This window comes from Psammomys obesus, unplaced genomic scaffold (genome assembly GCF_907164565.1).
Source record: "Psammomys obesus unplaced genomic scaffold, mPsaObe1.curated_primary_1811, whole genome shotgun sequence".
Taxonomy (NCBI): domain Eukaryota; kingdom Metazoa; phylum Chordata; class Mammalia; order Rodentia; family Muridae; genus Psammomys; species Psammomys obesus.
The window spans coordinates 6,363,418-6,377,577 of record NW_026596125.1 but is presented as its reverse complement, the minus strand read 5'-3'; the positions used below and the strand labels follow the sequence as shown (position 1 = coordinate 6,377,577).

At 45.8% G+C, this 14,160-nt stretch overlaps 1 protein-coding gene across 1 annotated transcript in view; it reads left to right on the top strand.

Moving 5' to 3' along the window:
- Arl3 (ADP ribosylation factor like GTPase 3) overlaps positions 1-14,160 on the top strand; it is a 46,827-nt gene that overhangs the window by 14,529 nt on the left and 18,138 nt on the right. The window contains exon 3 of the mRNA XM_055591691.1: positions 6,669-6,785. Within this exon, the coding sequence (XP_055447666.1) occupies positions 6,669-6,785 (117 nt within the window). The remainder of the gene's footprint in view (positions 1-6,668; positions 6,786-14,160) is intronic.

Below are 14,160 nucleotides of genomic sequence, written 5' to 3'. Positions count from 1 at the left end.
CCCAGGGGCTTCCAGGGGCCTCATTTCCTGTAAGAACACCTAAGAGATCTTGACTTTGGACCTAGTCAGCTAAGACAGCCTGTGAGCCTTAGTCACTTAAAAACTGTCTGTCTCAACCTACGGGTTGCGACCCCCACAGGATCACGTATCAGATGTCCCGCACATCAGCTCTTTATGTTACTATTCATAACATAGCAAAATCATAATTATACAGTCGCCGTGAAATAATTTTGTGGTTGTGGTCACCACAACATGAGGAACTGTATTGAAGGGCTGCAGCATTCGGAAGGTTGGGAAGCACTGCTTTAAAGCGTGGGAGCCTTGGGCAAACCAGCCTTAGCATCTTTGTCCCTGGCTGTGAGACCCTGGAGTCAGGTTTGCAGCTGTGCTGGTGAGTTCTCTCCATGGCCTGTGAGTCTTAGCAATTCGCAACTCTTTGCAGGAAAGTCATTTCAACTGCTACCACATGAGCAATTTTACAGCTTCTGAACAAATTTAATGTATGGCCCGAGGAGGAGCAAATTACAGCAGGCCAGCCCCCAAGGCTGAAAGCACATATTAGCGCGTCAGGGTCTCTGCCAGAGAGAGAGGGCCAGGGCATCAGTATTAGCAGTAGGCCGCATTTGCCGGGGCACTGAATGGAGGCCTGGACAGTGCAGGCGGAGTGAGCCTCCGGTTAGAGCTCGGCGTTGCTGCGCCTCCTCAGGCTTTGGTTGATGTGCTGTAGATGGCTGGGCTTATAGTGTCGAGGTTTCACACTTACTCTCTAGAAACACATCTTACGGTATTTTTGTTTAATATCAGAAAAGACATTAGGTGTTCATTCACTGTAGTCAGTTTAGAAAACAGAAATAAGTAAAGTTGAGAAACTAGAGAGCAAAACAGCCGGCGAAAAGAAAAGTGGGAAAAGGGCTTGCTACCAGCCTGACACCTGTGTTCAGTCCCGGGGATGTGCCCAGTTCAGAGAGAACGTGTCAGCCATGGTACTCACCCACACACAAAAAACAAGAAGAAAGAAATTTTTTTATGTACGTTGGCATTCTGCCTGCTTGTGTGGTGTGTGTGTGAGGGTGTTGAATCCCCTGGAACTGGAGTTACAGACAGTTGTGAGCCATCATGTGGGTGCTGGGAATTGAACCTGGGTCCTTCAGAAGAGCAGCCAGTGCTCTTAGCCACTGAGCCATCTTTCCAGCCACCCCCCTTTTATTTTTTTAGAATTTAAAAAGAAAATATTTATAACGCCTGTTGTGGTTTGAATAAAAATGGCCCTCGTAGGCTCATATATTTGAATTCTTGGTTGCTGGAGAGTGGCACTATTTGAGAAGGACCAGGAAGTGTGGCCTCATTGCAGTAGGTGTGGCCTTGTTGGAGGAAGTGTGTCACTGGGGATGGGCTTTGAGGTTTAAAAACCCATGCCAGGCCCAGTCTTTCTCTCTCCCTCCCCCCCTCCCTCTCCATCTCTATCTCTGTCTGCCTTCAGAGCAGGATTTAGCTCTTAATTACATCTCCAGCACCAGGTCTGTGTACACCATGCTTCCTGCCGTGATAATGGGCTACACCTCTGAAGCTGTAAGCAGGCCCCAAATTAATGCTTTTTCGGATAAGAGTTGCCTTCACAGCAATAGGACAGTGACTAAGACAATGCCCAATCAGACAGGAGCCGCGGTTAGCATTGAGCAGTGTAGCCATTCATGTTTTCCTGTGCACATATATGGACATATGTGATACGTATGTTTAAAATTTAAAAATCCCAGCATGGTTGTATAGACCTTCAAACCCAGTATTTGAGAGGCAGAGGCAGGAGGATCACTATGAGTTCTGGGCCAGCCTGGTCTACACAGTGAGACCCAGGGTGGCCAGGGCTACACAGTGAGATTTACCTCAAAAGTAAAAATAAAATAAAAAGGAAAAGCAGACGGTGTAGAATATAGCATTTTTCCAGGAGGTGGGGAAACCTGGCTTTAATCCCAGCACCCAGGAAGCAGAGCTCGAGGACAGCCTGGTCGGAGATTGAGGCTCCAGGACAGCCAGGCTTACACAAGAAACCCTGTCTCAAGAAAGAGAGAGATACAGCATTTTATATCATCTTTTTTACTCAGAGTTAATCATGAACATCTCTTTTGTTTTTGTTTGAACAAGGACTATGGCTCAGAAGTTAAGCGCACTCACGGGCTGTTCTCCCAAAGGTCCTGAGTTCAATTCTAGCGACCGCATGGTGACTCATAAATAGCCATCTATGATGAGATCTGGTGCCCTCTTCTGGCCTGCAGGCACACATGCAGGCAGAATATTGTATAAATCTTTTAAAAACAAACCAACAAACAAGGTCTGATTTAACTCAGTCTAAGCCCCAAACCTGATATATGGCTGACGATGGCCCTGAACTCCTGATCTTCCTGCCTTGCCCTCCTGTGAGTAGGGATTACACGTGAACCTTTCCACGGTACAAGTGTGCTGGGAATCAAACCAGAGCTTCCTGTGTACTAATCAAGCACTCCACAAACTAAAGAACATCCCAGAACATGAACACCCTTATACATCGGTGTGCACACGCATGCACACACACAGTCACACACACACATACACACACACACATTTAGGTATATATGTCTGTGTTCATTTGTTTTTATTTTTTATAATAAATTCCTAGAAGATTCTGTGAAGTTGATGATTTACAAAATTTGTCCACTTATCTTTTTTGTTTTGCTTTGTTCTTTTCAAGACAGGGTTTCTCTGTGTAGCCTTGACTGTCCTGGAACTCACTCTGTAGACCAGGCTGGCCTCCATCTCAAGAGATCGACCTGGGGCTGGAGATATGGCTCAGAGGTTAAGAGCACTGGCTGTTCTTCCAAAAGTTCTGAGTTCAATTCCCAGCAACCACATGGTGGCTCATAACCATCTACAGTGAGATCCGGTGCTTTCTTCTGGCGTGCAGGCAAAAGCAGGCAGAATACTGTATACATAATAAATAAATCTGTTAAAAAGAGAGAGAGATCATCACCTCCCAAGTGTTGGGATTAAAGACATGTGCCACCACACTTGGGTTACAGAAATTAAAGAAGTTATCTTTTTAGAACTCCATTGTTTTTGGGGGGCCGGCTGCAGGCATGAAGATCAGAGCATATGGAAATTGGAGGATAACCTACAGGAGTCGGTTCTCTCCTTCCACCCTGTGGGTCCTGGGATTGAAGTCAGGTTGTCCTGCCTGGTGGCAAGCGCCTTTACGCACTCAGTATCTCCCTGGCCTGAGTCTAAGCTTAAGGCATTGTCCAGCTTGTGCAAGGCTCTGCTTTCAGTCCCCGGCACTGAAGAAACAAAAGGCCAGAAGTTTAAGGAATCGGTACCTGTGGCCACATCACAGGATTTACTGCTCTTTATTCTCCGTTTCATTCTAGAAAGGGTTTGCTATCACTCAATTCTGTGTGTAACAGCATTGTTGAGGAGTAGAATTCACGTAAGAGATGGAGGCAGGAGAATCAGAAGTTCATGGTCATTCTCAGCTACCATGTAGTGAGTTCAAGGCCATCCTGGACTGTGTAGAATCCTGTCTCAAAAAAGGAAAGAAGGAAAGAAAGAGAGAGACGGAGGAGGAGGAGAATGTTTCAGATACATTCAAGTTATTTTTCTGTTTTGGGTTTTTTGTTTGTTTGTGTTTTATTTTGTTAGTAAGTTACCATGAAGCAGCCACTGTCACTTTCTTAAGTTTAAGTCATTTCTCTTCAGAGTTCTTGAACGGATAATTTATTTGGTCATGGGTGATTTAGAAGAGTCCTAGTCAGCACTGTTTCCAGTTACCCTCTGCGAGTGTTTCACCGTGGAACTGAGCCACAGTGTTCCCTGTACCCTGCACTGGGCTGGGCCTGGCGTGCTAGGCAGCAGTGTGGCAGGTTGCCAGGAGAAGCAGATGTTTTTGGAGGCGTCCCCAGACCTACATAACTCCAATTACTCTGGAGATGTCACTTATGTTGCAGCAAAGTATTGCTTGGATATTCAAATCCTGGATTCCCTTTATCATTCTTGCCAGAGAATTTTTTCCCTCTTGCTCATGAAGTGCCTTCCTTCTGAACCCCAAAGGTCTGTTAGCTTGTCTCTCTCTACACTAATTCCCGGTTGCCATGACTTGCTTTCCTCAAGTTTTACTCTGAATCACTGCACTAAAAACAAAGACTTTTCCTTTTCTTTATTTTTTCCTTCCTTTCTTTTAGTTTCTTTTGACTCTTTTTTTTTTTTTTTTTTTTTGGAGATAGGGTCTTCATCTGCAGCACTGGCTAGCCTGGAACTCACCAAGCAGCCTACCACACTGGACTGAAGCTTGCAGCAATCCTGCATCAGCTTTCTGAGTGCTGGGATTAAAGCATACATCCTATGCCTGGCAGAAGTGTTTTTTTTTTTTTTGTTTTGTTTTGTTTTGTTTTTTCTTTTCAAGTTCATTCAAGGTGCCTCCTAAAGCAGTTCCAAATGAGCGTGTGTTGGCTTCCATCTCCGCCTGTGACTAAGGCCACTGAATATGTGTTTTAGAGACCCACCTCCTTAGCCCACAGACGTCAGCTACGACCCCATCTGCCTCAGCTCAGCTCCTGTCTTCCTGATGACCCAGGAGGACATTTTTTTTTTTGAGCCACTAGATTTGCTTGTCTCTCTTTAAACTTAACATTCATTCTCTTCTCGTCTTTAATTTCAGCTTTTGATTTCTGACACTTACATGTAGTATTCCGATAAATTTATAATCCTGAAGGCTTCGTTCTAAGGAGAGGTACCTGTGTTGATCATATATAACCTCATGTCCCATTATCCTTCGAAATATACAGCTATACAAGTACATAATATGTATTTTTCATGCCTTTGGAAAGAGAACCATGGATGTGAGGCTCCCTGCCTCCAAGTTGCACCCCACTCCAACTTGGAGATATATATATATTCCTTACTATAGAAAACATCATGTGAGCCAGGCATGGCAGCATACAGCTCTAATCCCAGCACTTGAGAAGAAAAGCAGAAAAAAGGATCCACTCTGCTACTTAGCAACTTCCAGCCCAGCCTGTACTACATGAGAGCTTGACTCAGGAAAAAAATAAAGAAAGTAGCTTGTTAGCCTTGACATTATTAACAGTGATTCTACTGAATGAAATAAACATTTGTAAGTATGTTTTCTTGACTATCATAGTAAGCCATTTGCAGTATTAATAGTATCACATCTGGCATGGTTCTTTAGAACTAATGTAAAAAGTAGCTATTAAGATTTGGGAGGGGCCGGGCATGGTGGTGCATGCCTTTAATCCCAGCACTCTACTGAGGGAGGCAAATGGATCTCTGTGATTTCAAGATCAGGGTTCTGTTACTCAGAGAAACCCTGTCTCCAAACCACCACCACCACCCCTTCCCCCCCCCCCCCCCCCCAAAAAAAAAAAAAAAAAAGCCAGGTGTGGCGGTGCTTTTAATTTCAGCACTTAGGGATGCAGAGACAGGCAGAGCTCTATGAGTTCAAGGCCAGCCTGGTCTACAAATCTAGTCCAGGACAGCCAGGCTACACAGAAACAACAACCAAAAAGATTGTATGGGGGCTGGAGACATGGCTCAGAGGTTAGATAGAGCCTTGTGGGTTTTTGTTTTGTTTTGTTGTTTTTCAAGACATGGTTTCTCTGTGTTGCCTTGGCTGTCCTACAATTTGCTCTGTAGACTAAGCTGGCCTCAAATTCACAGAGATCGGCCTGCCTCTGCCTCAGGAGTGCTGGGATCAAAGGTGTGTAGCACCCCACCCCACCCTTCCTACCCCCTACCTCAGCCTAACACAGCCCTTGTTAATCTTGCAGAGGAGTCAGGTTCAATTCCTAGCACCCAGTTGTTATCTCACAGGCATCTGTAACTCCAGTTCCAAAGAATCTGACTCTTTTGTGACCTTCACACAAGGCATGTACATGGTGCACGTACATACATGCTGGAAAAATATTCATACACATTAAATAAATTTGTAAATAATAATAATAATAATAATAATAATAATAATATCTGAGAGGAGGCATGGTGTGGCTCACCTTCAATCCCAGCATTCGAGAGGCAGAAGTAGGTGTATCTCTGTGAGGTCAAGGCCAGCCTTGTCTATATAGTAAGTCACAAAAGGGTCTACATAAAAAAGGGGCTGGAGAGATAGCGCATCCATTAAAGAGTACTGACTGCGCTTCCAGAGGACCCAGGTTCAGTTCCCAGCACCCACGTGGTAGGTCACAGTTATCTGTAATGCCCTCTTCTGGCCTCCACGGCACCGCACACATTTGGTGCACAGACATACATTCAGGCAAACACTCATACATGTAAAAGAAGAAAGCCAGGCATGGTAGTGCACACCTTTAGTCCCGGCACTCAAGAAACAGTTCCAGGATGGAGGTGGGGGTATCACATACCTTTAATCCCAGCACTCAGGAGGCAGAGGTGGTGGAGCCTACAGATGGAGTTCCAGGATAGCCAGGGCTACACTGAGAAACTCTGTCTCGAAACAAATAAAATAAGATAAATTAAGGATTACTAGATAAGTAAGTAGATCTGGCAGTGTAGCTTCCTGAGTCCCACGGCACGTGAGTCCGTCCCTGCAGCCCAGGCCCAGTCCCCAGCTCGCCTGCGCTATTAAATGTCACTTTGGAAGAATTGACTGGTTTTTCCCCCATCTGTTTCAGGGCTTTAACATCAAATGTGTACAATCACAAGGCTTTAAACTGAATGTATGGGACATTGGCGGTCAGAGGAAAATCAGGCCGTACTGGAGAAGTTATTTTGAAAACACTGACATTCTTGTAAGTAACCTTGACGTGCTCGCCTCTGCTAGCATTGATCCGAGTGAGCGGGGCAGCAGAAGGCTGCAGACCAGCTCTGTACAGGGTGTCTGGCTGCCGCCGGTGGCAGCGCCACGCCACCCTGCCAAAGTGTTTATTACCCACCGCCATACGGATGGCAAAGGAAGCCAGAACATCCTGCCGTGGCTCCGTCACCCCAAACTAGTCGACCAAGTCTGCATTTCCAGAAGAGAGTGCCAGTCGAGGGGTCTTGACCTGGCTGGTTTGTCTGTCAGTTGAAGAATTAAAAGGCAAGAAAAGGTTGCAGCCCCGTGGTGGCAGCAGAGAAATCTCTCCACAGACACAGAGTCAGCAGCTAAGAGAGGCGTGTCCAGGGGTTGGAGAAGGACACGTGCAGCAGACACCAGACAGAAAGACCACTGCAGAGCAGAGCGGGGGTTCAGAAAGCCAGAAAACCCCAGTCCAAGAGGTTCCCCTCCATTTTGGGGTCGGTCAGTTTGAAGACAGATAGGATGGTTGATTGTGTGACAGCTGTTGTGTGACATGTCCTGATATGGCCTTGAGCTTTTGGGCAGCGGGTGAAAAGAAGCTGGCCCAGGCTACACAGAGCATTGTAGGCCAGCCTGGGCCTAACACTCAGAAAAAAAGGAGGCTGGGAGATGGCGTAGTAATGGTGCCTGCAGCCAGGCCTGGTGGCCTGACCTAGCTCATGTGAAAAGAGAGCGCTAAGTCTTGTCTTCTGACCCCTACAGCGTGCATGCTCCTGTGTCAGGCAGTGTGTCAGGGGTGGGGCCATGCCAGCCCTCCAAGAGCAGCAAGAAGGCCAAGCAGTCGGAACGAGGGCATAGAAGGGGAAGAGGAAGTCAGAGAGGTAACGAGTCAGAACGTCAAAGACCTCACGCACCACTGTCTGAGGAACTGGCCTGTTACTCTCCGGTTTGAGCTTGTGACTTAGCATCAACATTAGTGCCGCAGTGTGGAGCCGGCAAAGGCAGAAATAGGGGACTGTCGTGTGCTACTGCACAAGTTGGTGTGTGGGGACACACACACACACGCCACACTGCCCAGCTTCTCCCCTGGGATGGACAGTACTTGTTTATGGGTCAGAGGTGAAGGATGAGAAGAGAGGAGCCAAAGAGAACTCCATTTGGGGTTGTTTTGCTGTTTCTGTTTTGTTTTGTGACAGGGTCTCATGTGACCCAAGCTGGCCTCAAACTTACCCTGTAGCTGAGGGAAACCTTGAGCTGATCTGCCTCCTTCCAGTGCCCTCAGTATCATGATTACAGATGGTGCCATCCTACCCAGGTGGTGTTTTGGGGGTTTCTTCCCCTTGAAACAGGGTCTTGATTTGTAATTTAGGCTGGCCTGGGCCTCACAGAAGTCATCCTGCTTTAGCTTCCCGCATGGTAGGATTACTGGAGTAGTTGCCATTGTATTGCAGTGAAGGGAAGTGGAGGAGGTTGAAGGAATACCCAGAAGGAGTGGATGAAGAAGGGAACCCGGTTTGGGACATGCTGGACTTCCAGGCTTCTGCTCAGGGGGTGACTTCAGATAGGCAGCGGGCTGCATATGAGAGTTCCAGGCTGGAAATAACTTGGGACTCATCAGTATGTGCATTGGAACTAAAGCCTTGAAATTAAATGAGGCCGCAATCAACTTAGAAAAAGTTTGGTTTGGTTAAAGTTTTGCATTTCAGTCCGTAGTCTGTTTGACCCTGTTTTGGGCCTCTGTAAGGCTGCACTGTGCCAGTCAGTATATGACACAGGAATGCAGTTCTCCGAGTGGCCAGGACACAGAAAGGGGAAGTGAGGACCAAGCCAGGGTCTCACAGGTGTCCCTGAGGCCGTGCTCTCAGTGACCTAAAACCCTTCCCACAGATCTTCAAGGTTCCTCCGCCCTTTCCTCGGGGTCTGCAGTGGCCTCAGCCTTCTGTGCGCCGGCACCACAGCCGCACACTGCCGTGCCTGGCTCTGCTACCTCTCCCTCTCACCTTCGCTGTGCCACCTGGTGGCCCCTGACTGTTCATGGGCTCTGCAGCCACTGTGCCTTTTGGCACTATAATCTTTCTTTGCTTCTTTCTTTCTTTCTTTCTTTCTTTCTTTCTTTCTTTCTTTCTTCCTTCCTTCCTTCCTTCCTTCCTTCCTTCCTTCCTTCCTTTCCTTTCCTTTCTTTCTCTCTCTCCTTTCTTTTCTTTCTTTTTCTCCTTTCTTTTCTCTTTCTTTCTGTCTTTCTTTCTCTCTCTCTTTCTCCCTTCCTTCCTTCCTTCCTTCTTTCTTTCTTCTTCATCCTTTCTTAAGTGCTAAGGATCTGTCTAGCCCAGGGTATTGTACACACTCAGTGGCAACCATTCTGCCCCTGAGTGACATCTCTGGACCCACTCATTCATATTTTCATTTGTTCAATACCTGTTCCTGTTGTTTAATACCTGTTCATCAGAGACATTCCTTGAGAACAGGGGCTTTTGTGGTTTTTAAATTTCTATTTATTACCATTATGATGATGATGATGATGATGATGGTGGTGGTGGTGGTGATGATGATGATGATGTGTGCTTGTATTATTATGATGGTGATGGTGGTGGTGATGATGATAATATGTGCTTGTATCATTGTGTGATGGTGGTGGTGGTGATGTGTGCTTGCGTGTGTGTGTGTGTGTGTGTATGTGTGTGTGTGTGTGTGTGCTTATGCACACGTGGAGATCATAGGACCACCTTGTGGGTCAGTTCTGTCCTGCCCTTTTATGTGGTTTCCAGGTCAAGTTGGGGTCAAGTTGCAGGGCTATGGAGAACACCTTCACCTGTTGAGCCATCTGTACAACCTCTTTTTTTTTTTTCTTTTTTTTTTCTGTTGTGTCATCGGTGCCTGGAAAAGTGCCTTAGAGAATAAAAAGGAAGTTGTTGTAGATGTTTTCTGACATGCGGTAGAATGTAAAGTTGTATGGCCTCTGAATTCCCTCCCAGATTCAAAACTGTTTATTTTGTAGTCAAGTCCAGGCCTGCTAATTCCCTCTATGAAATGAGAATATCTAGTTCACAGAGGAGATGTTTAAAGTAGTAGATAAATCTACTCACTATCATTCTTTTTTGTTGTTTTGATTTGTTTTTTGCTTTTCAAGACAAGGTTTCTCAGCGTAGCCCTGGCTGTCCTGGGACTCATTCTGTAGACCAGGCTGGCCTTGAACTCAGAGATGCTGCCTTCCAAGTGCTGGGATTAAAGACATGTGCCCCCACTGCCCTGCCTCACTATCATTCTTAAATTGAGAATATAAAATCATGCTACCCTCAGCAAACACACCGTAGCCCGAGATGGGAATGACGTTATACTTCTGGCCCTCTGAAGTGTGGCTCCGGTCCATTCTTCGTGCTGGGTTAGAGGCTCAAGTGGATGAGAAGACAGATGAGAAATGTGCTGCCATCCATCCATCATCTTTCAAGCTGGTTATTCCTTATTGTATGTATGAGACGGGGTCACGTGTCCCAACTTGGCCTTAATCTGCCTGTGTACTGAGAATGGCCTCGAACTCCTGATTGTCCTGCCTCCACCTCCCAAACGATGGGATTCCAGTTGTGTGTCACGCCAGCTTTCTCCAGTGCTGGAAAGAATACCCAGAGCTGTGAGCACACTGTGGGTCCTAGGGTGTTTGTTTCTGTGACAAAACCCCATGATCAAAAAGCAACTTGGAAAGGAAAAGGTTTATTTCCATCTACAGTTCCAGCCAACAGTCCTACGCTGATGGAAATCAGGGCAGGAGCCTGGAGGTAGGGACTGATGCAGAAGCCATGGAGGAGCGCTACTCATTGGCTTCCTCCTCATGGCTTGCTCAGTCTGTTTTCTTATACCATCCAGCACTACCAACCCAGGGGTGGTGCTGGGGGGTGGTGAGCCAGGCCTCCCCAGTCAGTCATCAGTCAGGAAAACACCCCTCAGGCTTGCACACAGGCCAGGCTGTTTGGGAACATTTTCTCAACTGAAGCTCTCGCCTCCCAAATGACTCTAGGTTGTGTCAAGTTGAGCTAAAACGAGCCAGGTCACTAGGCAGGCACTGTACCAATGGAGTTACATCCCTGGGCCCTACTTGTTTTTAGTTTAAAAATTTCAGATTTACACAAACCTCAAAAACAAAATAGTAAAATGAAACCCAAAATACCAAAACTGCCATTCAGCTTGGGTAGTCTTGTCTCTCTGTACTTTTAGATATTTTAAGGCAAATCTTTGGCATTGTGTGTATGTGTGTTGTTGTTTTTCATTCACAATACTTGAAATATGTGAAAAAAAGAAGTCTAAATTAGGAGGAGTTGTTTTGATCTCAAAATTAAAAACAAAGTATGGCTTAGCATCCAAAACCTCAAACACTTAGACACAAAGCTTAGGCATAAATCTATGTGTAGAAAGCTTCAAAGCTAATAAAAGAAAACTCAATATAGATGAGGCCCTGGGTTCAATCCCCAGCATTTCAAACTACTTACATATACATAAATCTTTTAAAATGGAGAGGTATTCCATGTTCATAAATAAGAAAACTCAGCACTGCTATTAGTTATACATAATTTACCTAGGGATTTGGTGTGACTCCCAATCAAAATTCTGAGCAATTAGTTATTTTTTATAGTTATCTATAACTATTTGTAGTTATAGTTGTAAATAACTATGGTTATTTATAGTTTTTGCCAAGTGTTTATAGTTATTGCCAAGTGTTACGTAGAAAGACAAATAATCTAGATAGTCAGTGTAATACTGAAGAATTAACTGGAGTACTAAAACTTCCCAGCTTCAAGATTTACTCCAGCTAGGTGAGATGGCACACACCTTTAACATAGCACTTGGGAGCAGAGTCAGGCAGATCTCCGTGCGTTTGAGGGCAGCCTGGTGTACATAGTAAACTCTAGGACAGCCAGGGCTACATGATAGAGAGACCCTATCTCAAAGAATCAGAAGACGGTGCTGGAGAGATGGCTCAGAGGTTTAAGAGCACTGGCTGCTTTTCCAGAGGACCCAGGTTCAGTTCCCAGCACCCACATGGTAGTTCACAACTGTCTGTAACTCCGGTTCCAGAGGACCCGACAGCCTCACACTTAAAAAATAAAAATTAAATAATTTTTTAAATCAAAAGAAAAAGGAAAAAAAAAAAGATAACTCTAAAGTTAGAACATAACCAAGACAATGCATATAATGGAAAAGTATAAGAATTGATCAGTGGTACGAATAGAGGACATAAAACTAGAGCCCCCCCCCCCATGAACATACACAGTGACTTATCTGAGAGAGTGAGACAGTCCAGAGGAGGGGGCTTCCAGCACATGGCGCTGGCCAGGAGGACAGCCACACGCCAAAAAAACACAGTCATCTAGACACAGACCTTATCCCTTTCGTGGAAAAACTCAAAATCAAATCTTTGGGGAGGGGCTATGTTTTTGGGGAAGGGGTTGAGACAGGGTCTCTCACAGAGCCCTAAAGTAGCCTAGAATTCACTCTGTAGATCAGGCTAGCACAGAGATCTGCCACCTTCTGCCTCCTGCATGCTCCCCACCACATCTGGCCTCTCAAAAAATCAAATCTTAGACACAGCTAGAAACCCCAGACTAGGGCTGCTCTTCCAAAGGTCCTGGCTTCAATCACAACCATCTACAGTGGGATCTGATGCCCTCTTCTGGCACGCAAGTGTACATGCAGATAAATGAATGAATGGATGAAACCACAAATTATACACCTTCTAGAAGATATCATAGGAGGACATCTGGGTGACTGTGGGTTTGGTGGTAAGGTTTTGGATACTCCAAAAATATATTCCATGAAAGAAAAGAAAGAGAGAAAGAAAGAAAAAAAGAAAGGAAGGAAGAAAAGAAAGAAAGAAAGGTGAACTTTACAAGAATTTCAGCCTTCTGTTTTATGAAGGGCATTAAGAGACTGGAGAGGACCAGTGGGACAGCTGTCATGAAACATTGTCTTGTGAAGATGCAGCGACATACCTCCTAACCACGGACCAAATACAGATGCCACCATCTGTAAGCCAGTGTGCTTTATTGGGGTTACTTCAAGGAATATGAGTAAGGGGTTTTATTAACAGGAGCAGAAATAACTGAGAAATAGCCGCATCAGCCCACCTGTGTTCATAAAGCTGGGAACCTGGAGCACACTGCACAGCCCACAGATATAGCTCAGTAGGTTGAAGAGTGTCATTTATGGTTTGTGGGGCCTCAAGGGCCTCCCTGGCCAACAACTCATAGGGAGGTAGCTCACCCCTGGCACTGGGGTTTTCATTCAGTAACCTTATGGCAGAAATGACTCAAAAATGGCTGGTTTCTGCTTCTTTCAGGCAACTGGTCTGGTCTCAGAGCCTTCTATGCACCTTGACTGTTTGGAGTCTTCTTTGCAACTTAGATTATCTGAGTAGTCTTTGCAATTCAGTTTCAGAGGCCCCTCCTCTGAGAGAAACCCTCAGCTTTTATTGCTGACTCTGGTATGGATGGGCCTAGTAAATCTGTTCAGTTTCAGGGACTTCCTGATGCTATTTTGGGTTGTTTACTTAGTCAGGAATGGTGGCATATGCCTTTAATCCCAGCATTCGGGAGGCAGAGGTGGACTGATCTCTGTGAGTTCAAGGTCATCCTGGTCTACAAAGTGAGTTCCAGGATAGCCAGAGCTACACAGAGAAACCCTGTCTCAAAAAAGCCAAGGTTTCCCTTCATACTTAAGAAGCTTCTGTGTCAGATGGAATGTTTCAAACTTAGAGGAAACTGTTACACAACAGCCCCGCTGGTACAGACGCTCACCACCAAGCCAGACAACCCGAGTTCATTCCTTGGGGTCCATACAGCAGGAGAAGAAAGTCAACTGCTGCAGGTTGTCCTCTGACCTCCACATATGCGCTCTGGCATTAGCTTGCACACACATAAAAAAAAGAGCCAGGGGGTGGTGGCTCATTAATCCCTGCATTTGGGAGGCAGAGGCAGGCAGATCTCTGAGTTTGAGCCCAGCCTGGTCTACAGAGTGAGTTTCAGGACAGCCAGGGCTACACAGAGAAACCCTGCCTCGAAAAACCAAAGAAAGAAAGAAGGAAAGAGAGAGTGAGATAGAGCAGGTAAAGAATAAACCGCAAATTGGGAAAAGACATTTGTAGAACATCTGATTTTTTTAAATGTGTGTGCGTGTGTGTGTGTGTATGCCTGTGTGTGTGTATGCGTGTGTGTGAATGTATGCATTGTGCATATATGTGTGTGTTTGAGAGTGTGTGTGTTGGTGTGTTCACGTGTGCGCGCGTGTGTGTATGTGTGAGCGTGTATGTGGAGTGTGAGCGTGTGTGTGAGTGTGCGCGTGTGTGTGTGTGGAGTGTGAGCGTGTGTGTGAGTGTGCGCGTGTGTGTGTGTGGAGTGTGA